This window comes from Manis pentadactyla, chromosome 4 (assembly GCF_030020395.1).
Source record: "Manis pentadactyla isolate mManPen7 chromosome 4, mManPen7.hap1, whole genome shotgun sequence".
Taxonomy (NCBI): domain Eukaryota; kingdom Metazoa; phylum Chordata; class Mammalia; order Pholidota; family Manidae; genus Manis; species Manis pentadactyla.
This window is the reverse complement of record NC_080022.1, coordinates 119,203,803-119,223,090: the sequence shown is the minus strand read 5'-3', so window position 1 is coordinate 119,223,090 and position 19,288 is coordinate 119,203,803. Positions and strand designations below refer to the sequence as shown.

General features: G+C 50.8%; 2 protein-coding genes across 4 annotated transcripts; one reads left to right on the top strand and one right to left on the bottom strand.

Annotated features, from left to right (window-relative positions):
- Positions 1 to 1,694: 1,694 nt before the first annotated feature.
- On the top strand, positions 1,695 to 5,516 carry RASD1 (ras related dexamethasone induced 1). Its single transcript, XM_036894072.2, has 2 exons — positions 1,695 to 3,983; positions 4,253 to 5,516. The coding sequence occupies exons 1-2, from the start codon at positions 3,698 to 3,700 to the stop codon at positions 4,801 to 4,803; spliced, it is 837 nt and encodes a 278-aa protein (XP_036749967.1). The 5' UTR covers positions 1,695 to 3,697; the 3' UTR covers positions 4,804 to 5,516.
- A 1,301-nt stretch (positions 5,517 to 6,817) lies between these two features.
- Positions 6,818 to 18,256, bottom strand: MED9 (mediator complex subunit 9). 3 transcript variants are annotated; one of them, XM_036894081.2, is made up of 3 exons: positions 17,948 to 18,256; positions 8,335 to 8,582; positions 6,818 to 7,691 (listed from the first exon to the last, which is right to left on the bottom strand). In XM_036894081.2, exons 1-2 carry the CDS (start codon positions 18,169 to 18,171, stop codon positions 8,366 to 8,368), a joined length of 441 nt encoding a protein of 146 aa, XP_036749976.1. In that variant the 5' UTR covers positions 18,172 to 18,256; the 3' UTR covers positions 6,818 to 7,691; positions 8,335 to 8,365. The 3 variants fall into 3 exon arrangements, 2 of the variants coding, with proteins under 2 accessions (XP_036749976.1, XP_036749975.1); XM_036894080.2 differs by having other exon boundaries at positions 6,818 to 8,582; XR_005026545.2 differs by lacking the exons at positions 6,818 to 7,691; positions 8,335 to 8,582 and adding an exon at positions 17,131 to 17,576 and having other exon boundaries at positions 17,948 to 18,181.
- Between the last annotated feature and the right edge of the window lie 1,032 nt (positions 18,257 to 19,288).

Sequence of the window (19,288 nt, the reverse complement as noted above, 5' to 3'; positions counted from 1 at the left end):
CAGGGTCCTCCATGAAAGGGGCTGCTGGAGATGGACTAGGACATGGGTGCTGGCCAGACGTGTCCACCTGCCTCCATCCCTCCTGCAGGCATTGTCCTCAAACACAGCTTTCAAGGGCTTTCTAAACTCTGTCAGCAGACCAGGCTATGGTAGACATTTCCTGCCTTGGGGACCAGCTGTCCCCCTGTCAATCCACCTCCAACATTTGGTCAAGTATTTTTAAAAGTTCCCATTCTACTCAGCAGGAAAATTGCTGCCCTGCAAGTAAGTGCTATTTACCAGCTGGCTCATGAATCGCTCTTCCTTGCTTATGTCCAGAAGCAGAGGGAACAAAGTCACCCATAACATCACAAACCTGGGTGACAGACAGACAACACTACGGCTGGCAGGATGTGGGGCAGGGGGTTGGGAAGCCCCCTTCCAGTGTGGGGTCCAGAATGATGTCCACGGGACAGGCCAGACAGACTGCCGGTGATGTGGGATTGCAGGTTGTCTCTGCTTAGCTGTGGGCCTCAAGAAGCCCCACAGGAGACGGAGGAGGCCCAGCCGGCGCTGCCTGAACGGCTGCCGTGTGCATGCAGCAGGCCTGACTGCTGGCCATTCGGATGGAGACCGAGGCTCTGGGAGCTGCGGCACAGGGGACTCTGGGCTCACCCCACTCAGGCACGCAGATTCAGTCAGCCTGGGGCTGGGCCTAGTGTAGTCACAAAGGCCACCCCAGAAGAATAGAAAGGGTGCTTCAACTAACAGATCTGGGCAGGTGGCTGCGTGGGGGTCGTCCCCGTGCCTGGGGTTGGTGCTTTCCCCAGAGTTGACTGGGAGGGGGCCTGCTTCCAGTTTCTTTCCCTCTGTTCTTTTCTGAAATGGTTTGGATGTTTTAAAACACAAGCATGGATGACTTTTGTAATGAGAGATATGTCTAAAGAAAAGGTGGAAATGAGGCAGCCCGAGCCAGCGAGTGCCACCTCTGGCCGCTTCCTGTGGAGTGAGGCCCACTGGCTGGATGCGCGGGTGGGCAGGCCAGGGGGCTTCATTTGGGGGAAGAAAGAGATGTGTTCAGGGCTTAATGAACTTGGCTGACTTGAAAGGACAAGTCTTATAACCTGGCATCCGTGGGGTGGGTGAAATGCCCAGAAAGTGCCAGGAATCATGGTTGGGAACCCAGGCTGGTTTCAGCACCAGCTACTGTCACTTGTCCAGCTTCTTAGCAGCTGGAAGGGCTGGGGGAGTGATATCAGCCCCAGCCATGACATTTGACCTGGGCTGCAGGGAGGGAGGCTCTCGATGTAGGCTGGATCCCACCCACTGGCTCCTTGTAGGGGAAGCTGGTTTCAAATCTTGCTGCCCTCAGGTCTCGCTCATCAGAGTGACCCTCCTAGGACTGGAGGCTGTGGAGGGGGTGGCTCTGTGGTTGCCACCTTTAGTGCAGGCCCCCTGGCATGGGACATCAGTAAGGAGTTCTGTTCCAGAGCCCAGCTGCCCCCATGGTGCCTTCGCAGGAGGCAGAGGGAAGGCCCCTCATGTGAGGGTGGTGTAGGTCCCAGCAGTGACCAGCCCCAGCGTGCACCCTCGACTGGCCCCTCTCTGCAGTGAAGGCCCTCCACCACTGTCCATGGCAGCTTGCACGGGGGGGGCACAGGCTCAGTGGGGGTGGGAGTGGTTGGGGTGGGGGACACAGCCCAGCTGGCCTGTTGACAACTGCATAAAGGACAGGGCCGGTGGTGAGACCTCCAGTGCCCATCATGTGACAGGGCCTTCGAAATACCTAGTTGACAATAGGCACAAGGCCTGGGCACAGGCATGGAGAGGAGCAGAGACATCCGAGGAGCAGCATCCCTGAGAAACAGGACACAGACATCCCACAGCAGGGGACAGAGCCACAGGTAGAGGGGCAGGAGACTAGGAGCTTAGGAGCCAGCACTGCCAGCCCCATGCATTCAAGCCCCAGCCCACAGTTACTAGCTGTGGACCCTGGGCTTCTCCCTTTGTAAAACGGAGAGCAATTGTTTCTACCCCTCGAGGTTGCCACGAGGAAAGACTTAGGATGGTTCCTGGCACAAATAACCCCCCTCCTGGCACAGGGTGTGAGATTCTGCTGGGCTCCTGGTCTCACAGGGGTTGGATGTGATGACCTTTGAAGGCACCCCTCCCCCAACAAGCGGTTGAGATTCCACAGATGCTGTGCAAACAGCAGAGGGCTGTGAGCTGGCACCTCAGCAGAGGCTCTTGTGGATGTGCAAGTGACACATCCTGACCCTTGTGGGTGGGCAGGTGGCACCACACAATAGCTTTCGGGCTTTCTCAAATCAGACACAGCCAAAGCAAACCAGCACAGCCTTGCCAGGCACCGTGCAGAGCAATGGTGTTTTCATGAGCTCCAGGCCACGGCCAGCAAGCTCGGCAGCCTGTTTCTAGGCTGTCCGTCCAGCAGTGTCAGCCCACTCCTGGTTACTAAGCAACCAGCTGCTGCGGCAAGCCCAGTCCCGCGGCCTCACGGGTCACTTACTATTGTTGTCATCACCAGGTCCTGCCCCCTCAATTGCACTTTCTCACCCACAGTCACTGAACCAGAACTGCCATCTTCCGGTGGAGGAACCTGAGGCCAGAGAACCAGAGGCTGTGCTGTGCGCCCAGCCCCTCCGCCTGGCTCTGGCTTTCAGATCCAGCTCCCCCAGCTATAAAATGGGGATTTGGCCCAAGCGACTGTAAAGGCACGAAATGCTATGGGGGAGGCAGAAGGGAAAGCTGGCCTCAGCCTGGCCAAGCACGCACAAGTCTCTGGTCCTTTCGTTCGCGGACAGGAAGAGGACAGGACAGCCCCCGAAAACCCCTGCCAGGCCCCAGAGTACCTCTGTTTGAGAGAAGGGAGAAGCTGAGGCCTGCCCTAGAGAGCGGGGTGGGGGCGGCGCCCGCTGGGAGGAGGCGTCCACCACAGACACCAACCAGGACGTTCCGCCGCCGGCCGGCCGCAGGCCCGAGCGCGGTGCCCGCCGACTCCCGGCGCTGCCGCCGGGGCCCCCTGCTGCCCTCTGGCGGCCGGAGCGCGGCGCCGTCCTAGGCGCTAAAGGCGCCTTGCGGAGCCAGCACCCGCCCGCGGAAAAGCGGAGGGGACTGGCGCTGGGAACTGTTCTCAAGACCGAATAGCTAAGGCGAGCAAAGCCTGGGCACTGTGCCTGGTATCTGTAAGCACCTGCTATTACGCTGCTATCCCTGGATTTCTGCTGCCTTTCAAGGGAAAGTGAGGGCCCAAAAAAGTGAGTGTGTGTGTGCTGTGAGTGAGGGTTCTTGGCCGCAGTCACAGGAGCTGCAACCAGACGCTCTTGCCGCCACTGAGCCCCGTGCAGTGGGAAAGCGCAGGTTTGCCCGCTCCAGACCCCGCCGGATCCTGGACTCGGTCTCTTTACCGCGCCCTGCGGGCAGCGGCGCGCGGAGGGCGCGGGCGGGAGCGGCGGGGGCCGCGGGCGTGACGCACAGAGGCAGGGAGGGCGCGGGGCGGGGCGGCCACGTGGGCTGCATATAAAGGCGACCTCCATGCGCGGAGAGCCAGAGCGAGCGACTCGGCCCCAGAGTCCGAGCTAAACCCCCGCCGGAGCTCCAGCAGAGCCGCACGGCAGCCCAACCCGCGCCACTCCCACGATCCCGGCCACCCGCTTGCGCTTCTCGTGGCCCGCTCCCGGTCCCGCGTCCCCTCCGCCCAATGAAACTGGCCGCGATGATCAAGAAGATGTGCCCGAGCGATTCGGAGCTGAGTATCCCGGCCAAGAACTGCTACCGCATGGTCATCCTCGGTTCGTCCAAGGTGGGCAAGACGGCCATTGTGTCGCGTTTCCTCACGGGACGCTTCGAGGACACCTACACGCCCACTATCGAGGACTTCCACCGCAAGTTCTACTCCATCCGCGGCGAGGTCTACCAGCTGGACATACTCGACACGTCCGGCAACCACCCGTTCCCCGCCATGCGGCGCCTGTCCATCCTCACCGGTGAGCCCGGGTCCCCCAGGCAGTGGGTAAGGGGAGGGAGCTGCGCCATCGTGGGGGGAGGAGGAACCGAGACGCCGAGTCCCAGGGCGCCGGGCGAGGGTCGGGGCTAGAGGCGTCCCATCGCCGCGCGCTGCGCTTTGCGCGTGGAGAGGTCAGCGCGCCCGGCGCTGGAGCCCCGGCGCCTGCAGTCGGGCGGCCCTAAAGTCAGTCCAGCTGAAGTTGTCCACTTGGCAGCCGCACTCACCCTCTTTTCCGCTGTGTCCCCGTAGGAGACGTTTTCATCCTGGTGTTCAGCCTGGACAACCGCGACTCCTTCGAGGAGGTGCAGAGGCTCAAGCAGCAGATCCTCGACACTAAGTCTTGCCTCAAGAACAAAACCAAGGAGAACGTCGAAGTGCCGCTGGTCATCTGCGGCAACAAGGGTGACCGGGACTTCTACCGCGAAGTGGAGCAGCGCGAGATCGAGCAGCTGGTGGGCGACGACCCGCAGCGCTGCGCCTACTTCGAGATCTCGGCCAAGAAAAACAGCAGCTTGGACCAGATGTTTCGCGCGCTCTTCGCCATGGCCAAGCTGCCCAACGAGATGAGCCCCGACCTGCACCGCAAAGTGTCGGTGCAGCACTACGACGTGCTGCACAAGAAGGCGCTGCGGAACAAGAAGCTGCTGCGAGCGGGCAGCGGCGGCGACCCCGGCGACGCCTTCGGCATAGTGGCGCCCTTCGCGCGCAGGCCCAGCGTGCACAGCGACCTCATGTACATCCGTGAGAAAGCCAACGGCGGCAGCCAGGTCAAGGACAAGGAGCGCTGCGTCATCAGCTAGGAGCGCCCCCAACCCCCGCGTTGGCGACAGAGCCTAAGGAGGACCTCTTTGTTTAAGTCTCATCTGAAGTCCGAGCTGGCCGCTGCGCCCCTGGCCGCGTGCACGCGCGGACTGGCATCTTCCCTCCTCGCGGCGCGGCCCCGCGCACATGGGGAGGTGTAACTAAGAAGGGACAGTCATCTGCTCTGGAAGGAAAGACAACTGGCCACGATGGACTCCCCCACCTCGGATCTCTCACTGGTGCAGCACCCCCCCCCCACCGCCTGGGGGCCAGGGGCCCAGTACAGAGTGAATTTGTCTGGTTTCTCGCAAAGACCTAAGAATGGGGCTGGGTGGGGAGTGGGAGTTAGTTAATCAGCCACTGTTTAGACTGAGAAACGCATCTGGCTGTTGGAGGGTCGGGACAGGACAAATGGGACATTATCTTTTCAGTGATTCTGGGTTGCTGTGACAGCTGGGGAAAGAAAGCCTTTGCATCCCCCAAAAGTTAAGGGGTATGGGCACATTATGGCCAAGTGATTTGTTTACATGTGTGTGTGAAATTGCACAAAGGAAAACAAAACAAAACTTGCACTTAATAACTTCTGATGCCATGGAGATGAACAAAATTTATCCAGGTGTTTGTACTGTGTGTGTGAGATGGTCTTTAAGGTTATTGTTAATTTGCTTTTTAATATAAAATAAAATAATTAAAAATGGGAAATCATGCTTTCTTTGCTTTTAGAAATGGCTTGAAGTGGGAAGGGTAAGAAAGGAGGGATGGGTTTCTATTGTGAAATTTGACTGACTGCTCTTTCCCACAACTGGAAAATAACCCCAATGCTCTGAAAGTAGCCTCAGCACTCCCAGGAGAAAAGCCTGAAAAAGGCTCCAGATGATGAGCCAAAGCCTCCTATTTGGGCCCAGTTCCTTAGAAAGCCAGGACCAAAATGAAGGGCTTCAGGGTCCCTTCTAGAGATGCAGCTTTCTAGCCATTTACCTGCTTTTCCCCCTTGGCCCAAGCCACCAAGAGCCTCTGGGGCGGTGGCCCTCTACTCAATACAGTCCTGGGCAACAAAAGGCCCTCAACCCTGAAGCATGCAGACAGTTTGAGGTGTCAGGTGGGCCCTGCATTCACAACTAAGGAAATGGAGCCTCAACTGGTGTCAGGCTGGCAAGGGCCCTGGTGCCTGGCTCCTCTCCAGGCCCCAGGGGCTGCTGGAGACAGTTCACGCACCCCAATTCCTGTGCCCCTCCAGCTTCAGTAAGTGCTTGTTGCCCCAGGAGGGGGCCCAGCACCCTTCTCTGCCTTGCAATCTTGTCAGCAGTTGAAGGCACCCTCTCTCAAACCCAGGACCCAGCATCTCTGCCACCCCTCCCTCTGTAAGCTCAGGTCACATGCCAGGGGCCAAGCCTCAGCTTCTTCACCCTGGGACAGAGCACCCTCTGCATGGGGTTGCTGGGAGGATGAAACGTGCATGGACAGGTAGCCACCCAGGAGTCCTTGTGAATGGTGGCTTCAAGAGGGTGCTCAGCCCTCTGAGGTGCATTTACTATTGCCCAGTGGGGGCAGCTCCCCACCAGGACTGAACACACCTCTGCCGTAAGGACAGCCCAGGGGCAATGAATCACAGGCAGACAGGATGACCCGCCAGGCCAACTGCGCCTTTGGGGACAGGTGCCTCTCCTGACAGGAGCTACTCTGTTTTCCTGGGCCTTCGCTGTGTCTGCCCTGCAGTTGGGGGTTGTGGGGGGAGGCTGCACAGTTGCTCAGTTTGTTCTGTCTCCTTGAGGCAAAGGGAGCACTTTTCCTCTTACCTATCCAAAAGACACATCCTACTATGAATGTCTCAGTAAAAGAACCAAGATGTCCTGTGAGCAGAGCCCAAGTTCTTTGATTGTACTCCTGAAAAACGTCCTGAGTCAAACACTGGAATATGTGAAGGTTTCTGTCTCCCTCTGCCCAGTGAGAAGCCCTTGTCCATTTCAGCCTTGCAGAAAGGCCACAGCTGTCTCGTATTTCTACGTGCCTCGTGTTTCACAGCATTTGGTCAGAGCCTTAAAACAGGCCCACACACTACTCTGAAATTTCAAGAAAATAACTGACTCAGTTACGTAACAGTCCCAAGGTAGAACTGATCTAACAGGTCACCACCACTGACATCCAGAGCCTGCTCTCCGTCCGAAGTCACTGAGACCTGATCCCCCTTCACACGCCCCGAGCTCCCAGCGTGCCGGCCATCTGACAGGTACTGCACACAGGCCCGAATGAAACCGTGCCAAAAACATCTTCAACCGGTACACCTGCCAACAAGGCCAATCAACGGGCATCTGTTAAGCCCCTGAATTGGTCGGTACAGGCTATGTGCCCATTTCTAGAGCTAAACAATATTTGGTTACTTCCCACCTCATTCTTAAGAGGCAAGGGAAAGAACTCAGCCTGTCAGTCATGGGAAGAGCACACAAATAAAATGTCCCATTAGGAAGAAATGAGGGGTGTTTATAATACACTATGAACCAGAACGTGGCTGCGTATCTTCCAGGCCTAGCTCACCCCATCCCTTCAGAAATGACTCAGAACTATACTGTCACATCTGGCCAGGGGGGCCACTGGAACCATCACTTAGAGCTGCCCTTTGAAGAAGTACACCATGATCACCTCTGTTTGCAGCGCAGTAAATGTTTGTGGTTGATTCTTTACTGAGGGGGGGGGGGGGGGGACAAATTTTAAATGAGGACAAGAGGAACCTGACATGCTGGAGGCAAGTTTTCACCTGGAAACCTGAGCCCATGCAGAAGTCAGTCCCCTCCAACCCTGGGGCAAGTGCTGTGGGGTCTGAAGTGATTTGGCCATTCTTCACATTAAATGGCCAAATGAGCTGACTGGAGGTGACAGGAGACACAGGGAGCTAAAAGAAGTAACAAGAACAGTTGGGAGGCAGAGAACCTGGAAACAGGGGCCGCCTGGCAGGGCTGAAACCCCTACAGACACAGTTACACTCAATGACTCAACATAAAAAAGGAAACAACCGGTTTCAGGGGAAAAAGCTACCCTGTAGTCTTTCAAAACAATGTACATTCTCTCACTGCCTTGCACCACTTTAAATCCATGCCATATGAGTGCAGGCCTAATTTGTCCAGTGAATTCTATTCAAATGTTCACACTGCTGTTAACGGAACAATATGTACCTGGTACACATTGATCGTGTCCAGGGGGCGGAAGGAGAGGGAGGGAGGAAGCGAGGAGGAGCCGCCTCCTTCCCTACTGCGCTCTAAGATCTGCCAGCGGAGCTGAGTCGTGGCAGAAGGCTGCCTCCCCAGAGGCAGAGGCAGAGGCAGAGGCAGAGGCAGAGGCAGAGGCAGAGGCAGAGTCCTCCAGCCCCTCTCCAGCCTCCAGGAATGTTCTTCCACCAGCAGGCACTCAGGTAACTATGCATCTAGACATACAGATTCATGCTGGACGAAGAAGCCCAGGGAAGCCAGCTTCTCGGGCAATGTCCCAATCTGGGTCCACAAAAGCCGCACTCCAAGGAGGTGGGTCAGAGCGCTTGCCCCCTTAGGCACCCCTGGAAGCTGGTTGCATCTAGTCCTTGGGGACCTCGAACATGCAGAGGCTCTTGTACTTCTGCAGCAGTTCACTCTTGGTCCTGACTTGCTCCCTGAGGCTGTGCAGCTGGCGCTGCTGTTGCTCAGGGCTCAGGTGGGTGCCGGGCATGGTGCTGATGACCTTTCGCATCTCCTGGAATTTGGTTCTGAGGGCGTTCAGGTCCTGGTGGATGTCCGGGCTATCCTTGTCCATGCTGCAGGGGGCAGAAGGCAGTCATTAGCATTACCAGCTCAGACGAGGCAATGCCAGGCTCCCAGAACTTGCTTTCTTCCTACATTACCTTTTAGGATGCCTTGTTTTCTATGCCCCTTACTAGACTGTGCACCCCCGGAAGACAACGATGCGTTCTTAGGAAGCCTCAGGGCAGGCACGTGACAGCTGCTCCGTAAGAGCGCCTAGGCCCAGTAGCGCCCTCTCAGCGTTTGGGCAGGATTCTCAATGTGCCCACACAATCAGATGCTTAAACTCTATTAGCTCAGAAGACTGGCTGTACCTGCCTCAGTCCCAGTCCCTGAGCGCTGTGGGCACTCAAGTAACAACTGTTGAAACAATGACTGCTTGGCACTGAAATTTATGTTTGCTGAATGAACAAACCATTAGGAATATCAGGTTACAAATGGCAAGCCAAACTTGCTGAAATACTACATTTCTCCTAACTTGAGACATTTCCAGGCCAATTAGGAGACTTTATCAGGTAGCAAGAGCTGATTTTAGTTGATGTTTCGATACTTGAATGTGTTAACAAAGACATTACCAGAGTTACTCATAAATTTTAAATTAGTTACAGCAGGTACGAGCTCTCCTCCCACAGTCATGTAAACTTGCCTTGAGGTCAAGCTCATTTTAAAGACAGGATCATTCACTTCATCTCACAGTCGGCTATTATTAGCTGCCCAGACAGCCATGCTTCCCTGTCACTACTAAATTAAAAACAAAACAACAGGAAAAAAAACAATCACCTAAGATCAAAGAAACAGCCTTCCAGTTGCTCCTATACATTTTTAAAAAGTTAGTAAGTGGATGAACTTTTGAAAAACAAGCAGTTGAGACTTAAATCTAAAAGCCAGCTCAATAGGCTATTCTAAAAATCACCACTGAAGCATATGAGGGGAAGGCTGTCAATTTTTTTTTTTAGTAAACATTCATCCCTGATGGGAAATTTCAACCCAGATGGTGCTAATTCATGTTTATTATTCATCATTTCTCTGCTTACACAGACAGAATATCCATTTTTCTTGGGTGATCCGTCAGTTATGGTTCGTAACTGGCAAATGAGACGGTCACCAGGGCCTGCTCACTATCACCAGCTCTAATGCAGAGGAAAGATGTGGAGAACAATTATTTATTCTAAAGAATGGATGACCAAACACTTTGTGTTGCCATTTGATGCTCTCAATTTGGGTGTACAATTAATAGTACACCTTATCCCAGTTTCTAGGGAGGAGTAATTGGTATTTCTGAGAACTGCAATCATTTAGAAGGAAACAAATGGGGAGCATCTTTTAATTCTTTTAGGTCTCAGCTCAGATCTACAGCTCTGGACAGAAACCATCTGGATTTCTGAAATCATTACATTCAGATGGCACGTGTGTTAACACGTTGTCAGGATTAAGTCTCAAGGGGATTTTAAAACTATAGTTTTAAGAAAATTGATTCACATCATGTGAGTATGAAAGGATACAGTAAAAAAATACATAAAATAAAAATCTGGGGAAAAAAAGTTAAGATAACACAGTTCTGGAAGCAAACATAACTTGGCCCCAAAGACTTAATTCTTAAAGTAAAAAGTGGGCCATGGTTAGGATGCTCATTTCTGAAACCCCCCAAATCTCAAGGGCTGCCATTTTTTACCTGGTGAATTTTGGGTAAAGTAGACAGTGTTCAGCTAATTAAGGAGCCATATGGAAGCCCGCCAGCAGGGAAACAGCCGAAAGAGGCCAGGCAGCCCACAGAGGCCCGCTGGGCAGCTCCTCAGCCTACCCTCACTGGTGGGGGTAAAAGACACGGAACTCCTGGGGCAAGGAAGACACTAGTCAGGGACTCGCTCCAAACGTGGGAACCTGCTAGGTCAGGGTGACTAATGAAAAAGAAAAGAGGCCCAAATACTGAGTGAATAAAAGCAGGACGCTCCAAATTGGCCTGCCTTTGTGTTCAATGTTAGTCGACAGCCAACCTCAGAAGGAAGAAAAGGGAGATTAGGCCAGGTCAAGAAACACAGAAATCAGACAAACAGGGGCAAGGTGAGGGCACTTAGGTCCCACCTACAGTGGGGTTTAACAAGTGGACAAAAATACTGCGAATGGCTTGACTGACAGATGGTCTTTTGTGTACATCCTGTGTGAGACTCAACATCATTCCAGCAGTGGACATAGACATCTGTGTCCCCAGACTTGGGGTAGACATCATGGGTTCAGGTGGGGTGAGCTAAGCATAAGGCTTAGTGATGTGTGCAGTGCAGCCCAGCTTTGGTTTACAGCAGAGGTGCTCTGAGACTTGAAGATGCAAACGGGCAAAATGGAGCAAGTATGTCCACTGGTAATTTAGAAGGCAATAGGAGCCACCAAGCCTCGGAAACCAACCTCTTCCCAAATCTGAGAGGCACTTTTTCTGACCTCCTGGTGGCATCTGACTTGGTTTCCCATTTCTTCCTCCTCAAAACTTCCAGCCCCAAGGCCTCATGCCCTGCTGTCCTAGCTGCCCTGCCCCACCCCGACAAGCCCTTCTCCTCCTCCCCTCCCCCAACCCTACTTCAGGGGCTAACATCTTTCTTAAAGGGAGAGGTTTGGGTTTTTTTTTTTTAAGGCTATGACAATAGGTGCTCAAAGGAAAAATTTTTTAAATGAGACACCCAAGGCTTAAAAAAGGAAAGTCCCTCTAATCCCATGTCCAGAGATGACCTCTGTTATTAGTACCTGCCGTACACTGTCGCAGACTGCTTTGAAATATTTGGTAACATACAAATACACACATTTTTGTTATTTGTTTTGACAAAAAGGTGACCATAGTACACAGGCGGTTCTGATTCTTGTGTTTTTCACTTAAAACACCCCTTGGATCTTTCCATGTTAACACATACATATACAATTACACAGCTAAATTATTTGGCTGCAGGTGGGGATTTGGGTGTCTGTGGTTTATCACTTGTAATCAGAATGGCAATGAACATTTTGTACCTATGTATGTACTTGTGCAAATACTTTAGTTAGATAATTTCTCAGAAGTGGGATTTCTGGGTTGAAGGTTATGTATATTAAAAGTTTTAACAGATTACCAAAATGTCCTCCAAAAAACTATTGATATACACTCCCTGTGACCATGGACATTAATACTGGTTCCCACACAGCCTTGGAAACATATGTAGTGGCCCTGTGTATTTCTCTGCTCCACTTCTGTCAGCACCTAAGAGGACTCTGGGAGAGTGGCTGTGAACCCCACACCCTTGTTTTTACCTTTTATGCTCACAGGGTTACACATGGAAAATACTTTTTTTAGGGAGGGCCTGCAAAAGATTCTGCTGCTAAAAGAAGCTGGAAAAAAACACTGCTCTATCAAATAGCCCAGAATGCATGCACCCATCCCTGCCCCCTAGGAGGCTGAGAACTCCCCAGCCCAGCCCTGTTTCCTGGATTTCTGCTCCCTCATCCCTACAGTTACCAAACTTTTCCGCTTGGGGTCTGCAAATGTCCAAAGTAGACTCGCTGCCTCCCCAGCTCGCCCCACCTCAGACGGAGGACACCCCACCCACACACACGACTATGGTGAGCTCAGAGTTGCTCCCACTGCTTCCTTGCCTACCGAGGGTCACCAGTAGCCAGTCCTGCAGACCCTGTCTCCTCTGTATGGCCCCTGCCTCCTCCTTCCACTGTCACTGATTTTCTGTAGACCCCGTCCTCTCCTGCTCCTCAAACCCTCTGCCCCACCTACCTTCACAAACCCCACTCTGAGCTCAAAAGCTTCAGATGGTTCCCCTGCTCCCAGAGGACACCTGCCAGGCAGGTTCACAGCGAAGGGGCCTTTCCAAGCCCAATGCCCCACCCTTCCCAAGACCCAGTGTAGATGCTCCACAGCAGCACTGTCTAAGTAGCACTAAGGCACCTCACACCCAGAGCCTGCCTCTCTGTAGGGCCTCTGTTCCAGCAGGTGCCCGATAAGGTATGCTGAATGCACAGCGATGACAGTGGCAAAGGAAAGATGTATGCAGGTCCAGAAAGAATTCTCCCAGGCTACAAATAGCCCCTATCAGGTGTTCATCCTTTTCAGTGGGATTTGGTTGAAGAAGAAAATGAACAGCAGCAAACGGGTACAGGCAAGCCCCATGGAGCCCGTGCCATCATTTCACAGACTTCCACTGATGGGGTCACCACTTCCTGCGCCGCCAGAGGATAGGCCTCAGCTGGCCTGGAGGGCTGGTTCAACTAAAATAGATCTTGTGTAGGAAGAAGCCTGTCAGTAATATCCAGTTCCCAGGAAAAAGGTCTGGCTCTGAGTTCTTGCTGGCTTGCCTCCAAGACAAAGGGGCTTGCTGAAGCAATGTGGCCCTGGTTTGGAAGGTAAGGGTAAGGGGGGTATGCTGGTCACTTGAACTGCATCTGCAGTGTCAATAAGCCCCCCATTACCTACCTTGCAACTTAAAACATTTTAAAGAACTAAAAAAATTGAACAAATGTTTTAAGTCCCCATGTTGGCAAAATACTTCACTAGGTAAAACAAAACTACTGGGCAGGACAGTGATGGCTGCAATTCACAGTTCCTCGGCTGGACACTCAGTGCCAGATGCAGAATTAGATCTGGCAAGTTTTAAGGAAAAAAAGAGAACTTCCCTGTTCCAACAGGCCTCATTTCATTTCACCCTTTATTATATATTATACATGTACTTCTACAACATGGCTGCTGTATATATCAGAAAAGGCCTTAAAGTGCTGGGATCATTTCTTATTGACATAAAAATGAGATTTTTCTTTTCCCTTTCCTGTTCTTTAAAAATATCACAAATGTGTGGCTTTACTAATTCATTCAACTATGGAAAAGGCACTAGGAGGGACAGAAATGCTACGGGGCTGGGAGCTTCCCTCCAATGCCAGGCAGGGTGCATCCCAGCCAGTGGGCCTGCAGGGGCCAGGAGCTCTCCCGCAGATGGGCAGCCTCTGAGCAGATCCATAACAATACACGGCATTTCCCTGAGCAGAGACAGGGCAGGAAGGCACCCTTGCAGAGGGGCCAGAGCACGCACAGCCTGCAAGGCCGCACCTACCCAAAGGGCACTGGCGTCAGAACAACTCTGGGGCTTGGGGCTTGGGGCTGTGCTGCACAGTCTGGGCAGGCCTCTGAAGGCAGTCTGCCGAGATCCCTGCAGGGCTAAAAGCTGGGAAGAACAGGGAGCCCCAGAAATTTCTGGGCAGAGAAACACTAACCTGATAACATGCATTCGATGAATTAGAGTGAGGGGAGGACAAAGGCAAAGGAACTAATTAGGAAGTGATTATAAGATCCAAAAATGAGGTTAGAAGACCTGGAGCATGATCAACAGGCTTGGAAGTAAAGGAGCTGATTAAAACCTAAATGTTCCACTAACCAGAAACACTAAAAGCACCTAGGCTACCAGGAGATAGGCTGGGAAAGGCAAAGGAGCTCTGGGCAAATACTGCCAAGAAAGAGGAAAAAGAGAAGACTAGCCTTGAAGATAATTAAATGTACCATGAAGACTTAAGATTAACACAGTTCGGTAACTGAAGAAAAGTAAAACGTCCAGAAGTAGATCAGAAAACATATGGGAATTCAGTGTATGGCAAAGGTGGCAGCTCGAGCTGGGGAAACGAATACTCAGTGACAGCTGCGGGAAGACGCGGCTATCTGGGGAACAGGCTGCCCCCTCTCCCTTACTCTTCCCATCAAAGTAAATTCCAGAAGCATCACAGAATTAAAAGTAAAACAAGGAAACCATGAAAGTCCTAGGAAAAAAGGATCAATACCTACCATTTTATTGAAGTGGAAAGGCCCTTCCAACAAGGACCAAAACTCAGAAACCAGGAAGAAAAAGCTTAACAGATCTGCCTACACGAAACCATACGCTTCTGACTGAGAAAAATAATACCAGGAACAAAGTCATAAGAAAAGTAACAACTTAGGGGAAATATTTATAAATACCCTTGACAAAGTCATGCTTTCCTTACTGTAAAAGAGTTCACAGGAAGAGGAATGACCTAACCAAAAAAATGGGCAGTTTATAGGGAAGACACAAATGACATATAATGTTGCACAAATAACATATAATGTTGTATATGAAAAGATGCTATGCTGGATATAAGACACAGATCAATACTTTTGTATAATTTCTGACCTATCAATTCACCCAAGTTAAAAAGTTTAATGGTGATGGCAGGGGTATGAGAGAAAGATACAAATACTCTGTTGGTGAAGCACAAACCGCTACACTCTTTCTTAATTTGCTAATAGTGATCAAAATTTCAAATTCAAATTTCATATCCTATTACTGGAAATTTAATCCACAGAGACTTCCAAGAGTTTACAAGAAGGCACTTACAAAGAAGTGCCCTGCAGAAGGGGATTGTGGGGTATCATGACTGGTGCACATGAGTGTGTGGGGGGTCACAGGGAAGACAGTGTGGCTCAGAGAAGACAAATAGGGACTCGGTGGCATCTTACTACACTGATGGACAGTGACTGCAATGGGATGTGAGGGGGGCTCAATAATAAGGGTGAATAACCACATTGTTTTTCTTGTGAAACCTTCATAAGTGTGTATCAATGACACCTTAAAAAACAACAACAACAAAGAAGTGCCCTGCAGTGCTGACTGCATAGCAAAACGCTGCAGACAGTAAAAGTGTCCTGGAGCAGGGAACTGTTTAAATAAACGATGGCATATTCACACAGTGGGATATTATGCGGTGTGGGGACAAGGGAGGGAGCTGGAGGAGCAGAGGTAAAGGCCTGCTTGCCATTTTTGTATCTGTGTCTACTCTTTAAATATACCTACAATTTTAACTTTTTAAAAATACTTTCTGGGTAGCAGATTTATGGGCCATTTTAGGTTAAGTGAAGCAGTCCAGCCTACAGGATTGCGTTTTAGAGAAAGAGCTAAAAAGATGTAGCAATACTTATGCACCTGCCACTCCAGCAATTACAGTGTTGAGGATTTACCTCATCATAAACTTACTCAAATACAAGATCAGTTACATTATGTATGGTGAGCCACCCGACTGACGAAGACCTTCCTGTGTGAATATGGAAAGGTGTCCCCAACAGACCAAGTGAAAAAAGCAAAGTACAGTGTGATCTCAATTTGTATACTTTTTTTTAAAGACAGCATATATAATTCCTAAAAGGAGGCTTAAATATTAATAGCAATTACCATCAGTGAGGGAACTTAAACTTGTTAGAATGAACTGACTGAGTTCTTTCTTGGGAGCCTCCAATGTCTTCTCTCGGTCAGATCAGACACTCTGGAGAAGGCATCTCTATTCTCCTTGACTGACAGGCTAAAAGCCAGGTGGGTCAATATTTAGTTTATGAACCTTCTTTTAATCCCTATTTCAGTATGGTTCCCTTCTTTCAACTCCTGCAATGTGTCTGCTGTCCCTCAGGCTAATTTTTTCCTAAAAATAAATCTTGGGAAAGAAAAACCCTTTAAATGCCACCCAGATGGAAGAGGGTAGTCACCTGTCTGCTTGGAGGGGGAGAGTGGACACAAGGATCTGCTACTTGGACTTCTGTGGGGAAGGCCATGGTCAGGCAGCTGCCTCTGGCTGCTTCTTGGGGCTGGAGATGGATTAGCCACTGCCATCTGCATTACGGCAATTACCTCCTCTCCTGTTCTTTTTGGTTTTATACTTTAAAAAAAGACACTCCTCAGTGTCCTTTCAGAGGGAACAGTAACAAACACATGTGATCAACCCGTCTTTTTGGGATTTTCAAACCCACCATCTTTCACAGCAGGCTGCTCCGGAGTGCACCTCACAAGAATCTTATCATTTAAGTATTGTTAGTCCCATTTCACAGGAGAAAAAGAGAATTAGAGAAGCTAAGTTGTTTGACCAAGGTTACCCAGCCAGTTCATTATAAAGCTATAATTTGAACCCATCATTTGAGGTCCATTATTATTATTCACATACTAGAGATAAGAATACTGAGGCAAAAGGTTATATATTTACTAAGATTACAAGGCAAGCAACCATCAGCACACAAACTTGAATCCAAGACCATCTGACTTGAAAACCGTGTTCTCTCTAGTGTACCTTGCTGCTCCATCTTTAAGGGAGCCTGACCCAACTGATCTATTGAGTTCAAGAACATACTCTCGGGAGCCTTAGAACTGTCTCTGAGAATGCATACATTTTGTTTTCATTTGTCTGTATTTTTCCTAAAACCAGTGTATCTGGGTTCATCTGGTTAACCCCTTTACAATCCAGCCCTGCCCTGGGATTGCAGGGAATGCGTCTCTAGTCATGTTTGCTGTCTTACTGATGCCTGGAAGTGCTCACCGATGATCACAGGCTAATGAGAACAGAACAGTCTGTCTTAGTCTGTAAACAGTAACCTCACATCAAGTGAAGCCAAATGAAGTCAGTTGTTTTAAAAGTGGTGGAAGCACCAGGTCATCCCACAGCAAGTGAATCTAGTCTGGCTAAACTCGAAGAAGCTGGCCAATACTTTCATGTTGAGAGTAGCAATTCCATTTCAGCAAAATGTCCAAGCGCACATAAACGTTACTGTAATAGTAATTTTGTTTTAACTTTTTTTGGTTTTTAATGGTTGAATACAAGTTATAAGCCTTGGGACTTACAGTTAGTATTGTACAAAATAAATAACAGCAAAAATAATTTAGACAAACATGGGGATCAGGAAGACTACTGGTTGTGTTTTTTCTTTTTTCTTTACAGGGTCAGTTTGAAAACAGGCTAATCTGGAGGCTGACCAGGAGAATGCAAACACTCCCTTTGGTACAGTACTACCTTACACAAAGCAGCTTCTCTGTATCTTTGTTTCTTTAAATGTTTCCCATCATCACCCCTCCTATGTCTTCGAATTAGGGGTTATTCTGGTTCTGTCTTTTTTTCTTTCTAACTAGTAAGCAACGTGGGGGTGAAAGACGGCCCTTTTTACTGCGTACATCCCACAGCGCTTAGCAGAGTGTCACACAGGGAAGATGATACATTATCCGCTGCATCTGTAGAGAAAAAGGAACTAAACTGAGTATTACCCCTGTATTACAAGTGAGAAAACTGAGGCTCAGAGAAGCTCGCCTCGCTCCTGATCACTAAGACGCAAACTTCAGTACTTTGCAGAGCCTGTGCATTTGGGCTCTAAGCTAGCTTCATTTTTAAGAATATCGCCTGTCCATCAGGAGGTCTGGCAGCTCTGAGTTCCAAGCGTTTGCTGAACTCACGAAACGATTCGGTGTGGTCTTGAGAAAGGCCTCTTTACCCGCTGGGTCTGCCTCCCCACCTGTAAAATGGGGGCGTACCGAGAGCACCTAGACCTTTGCAGCTCTGAAACACGTAATGAGAGCGGGAGGCGTGTCCTATCCTGGGCCCTTACCATTTGATGATGTTGTGAACCAAAGGTAAAAAGGAGTAATTCTCCTCCCCCTTCACGCGGCCCGGTGACTGAGGCCTCGGCGCCGGGGACTGCTGCGACTGAGGCGCAGCGACCGACGGCGGTTGCGGAGGCTGCAGAGGCTTCGTCTCGGGCAGCGGCGGCTCGCCCGGGGGCGGTAACGCATCCTCGGCCTGCCGCCCGGGGGCCACCGCAGCAGAAGCCATGGCAGTCGGGACTCCCACTAGTCTGCAAGACCAGAGCAGTCAGCCCTCCGGAAGCGTCGCGGTCCCTAAACGTCACCACCGTGCGCCCGCGGGGGGCGGGACCTGGAGGAGAGGTGAGTGTGCGTGCTAGGGCGTGGGGCGGGGCAAAGCTGCGTGGGCGGGGTGGCTGTTACTAGGCAACAGGCGGTTGGCGGGTTCTGGGTGGCCTGGTTGTGAGTCAAGTTAGCTAAATTATTAAATAGTCAGAAATGGGAGATTTTAGAAATAACGTCTTATTCCAATTCACGTGACGAAGATGGACCAAAAGCAATTACAGGAAGCCTAGAGATTAGTAAGGCTCTGCATAGCCCAGCCCTCGGAGAAGGCCTTCCAAAGAACCAACTTGAACTGCAGGCAGAGTAAACTGCACTTACCCAGCACCTGCTACGTGCAAGGCACCGGGCCCAACGGACGTTGAGCACCCAGATATGAAGGACCTACAGCTCCTGCACCACACCGAAGCCTGCAGGAGAACCTTGCCCCAGCAATAGTGTGAGACCCTGTGCTGCCCTAAGGATGCAGAAACAAAGAGATTACGTCTCTCAAACCACCTGGCTGGATAGGGACGAACTAATAATTCAACATTTAATATGCATCTTCTGGATGACAGATGTTTTGCTAAATGTGGAGGGAGGGGGTGGAGAGGCTGTCCCAACTTTAGTACAAGGCACAAAGGCGTTAGTGCCAGGAATAAATGTCATATCCTAGAGGTAAGTCAATGTCAGGCACTCTTCTTCAGTTCAGGGTCATGGCATAGCCTAAACTGCTTTCTAACTTCAGATACATGGCTGATGTCAAAAGGTCTCCTTTGCGTGAGGACCCCCTAGGATCCTAGGCCAAAGAAGGGGGGTGCTTCTGGTGGGTTTGTGGTTATGTCCCTTAAAGCAAGTATGGAATGGGAGCTGTATATATTAAGTTTCTGGGCAATGGGGACACTGATTCTAAGCTTAGCCAGGGAGTGGCAGAAGACACGAGCTAGGAAAGCCCCATCGTTCCTCAGTCTGCCATCATGGACCTTAAAGAGAGGCAAGGAAGCCCACATTCAGGTAGCAAGATGACAGTAGCACTTAGGAACGAG

What these genes read in the sequence shown, in the direction of transcription:
- RASD1 (XM_036894072.2), top strand. Translation starts at nt 3,698, where the DNA reads ATGAAACTGGCCGCGATGATCAAGAAGATGTGCCCGAGCGATTCGGAG. An exon ending in GCGCCTGTCCATCCTCACCG is followed by an intron (nt 3,984 to 4,252) that starts GTGAGCCCGGGT and finishes GTGTCCCCGTAG; the next exon opens with GAGACGTTTTCATCCTGGTG.
- MED9 (XM_036894080.2), bottom strand. Translation starts at nt 18,171, where the DNA reads ATGGCTTCTGCTGCGGTGGCCCCCGGGCGGCAGGCCGAGGATGCGTTA. An exon ending in GTTCACAACATCATCAAATG is followed by an intron (nt 8,583 to 17,947) that starts GTAAGGGCCCAG and finishes TGCCCCCTGCAG; the next exon opens with CATGGACAAGGATAGCCCGG.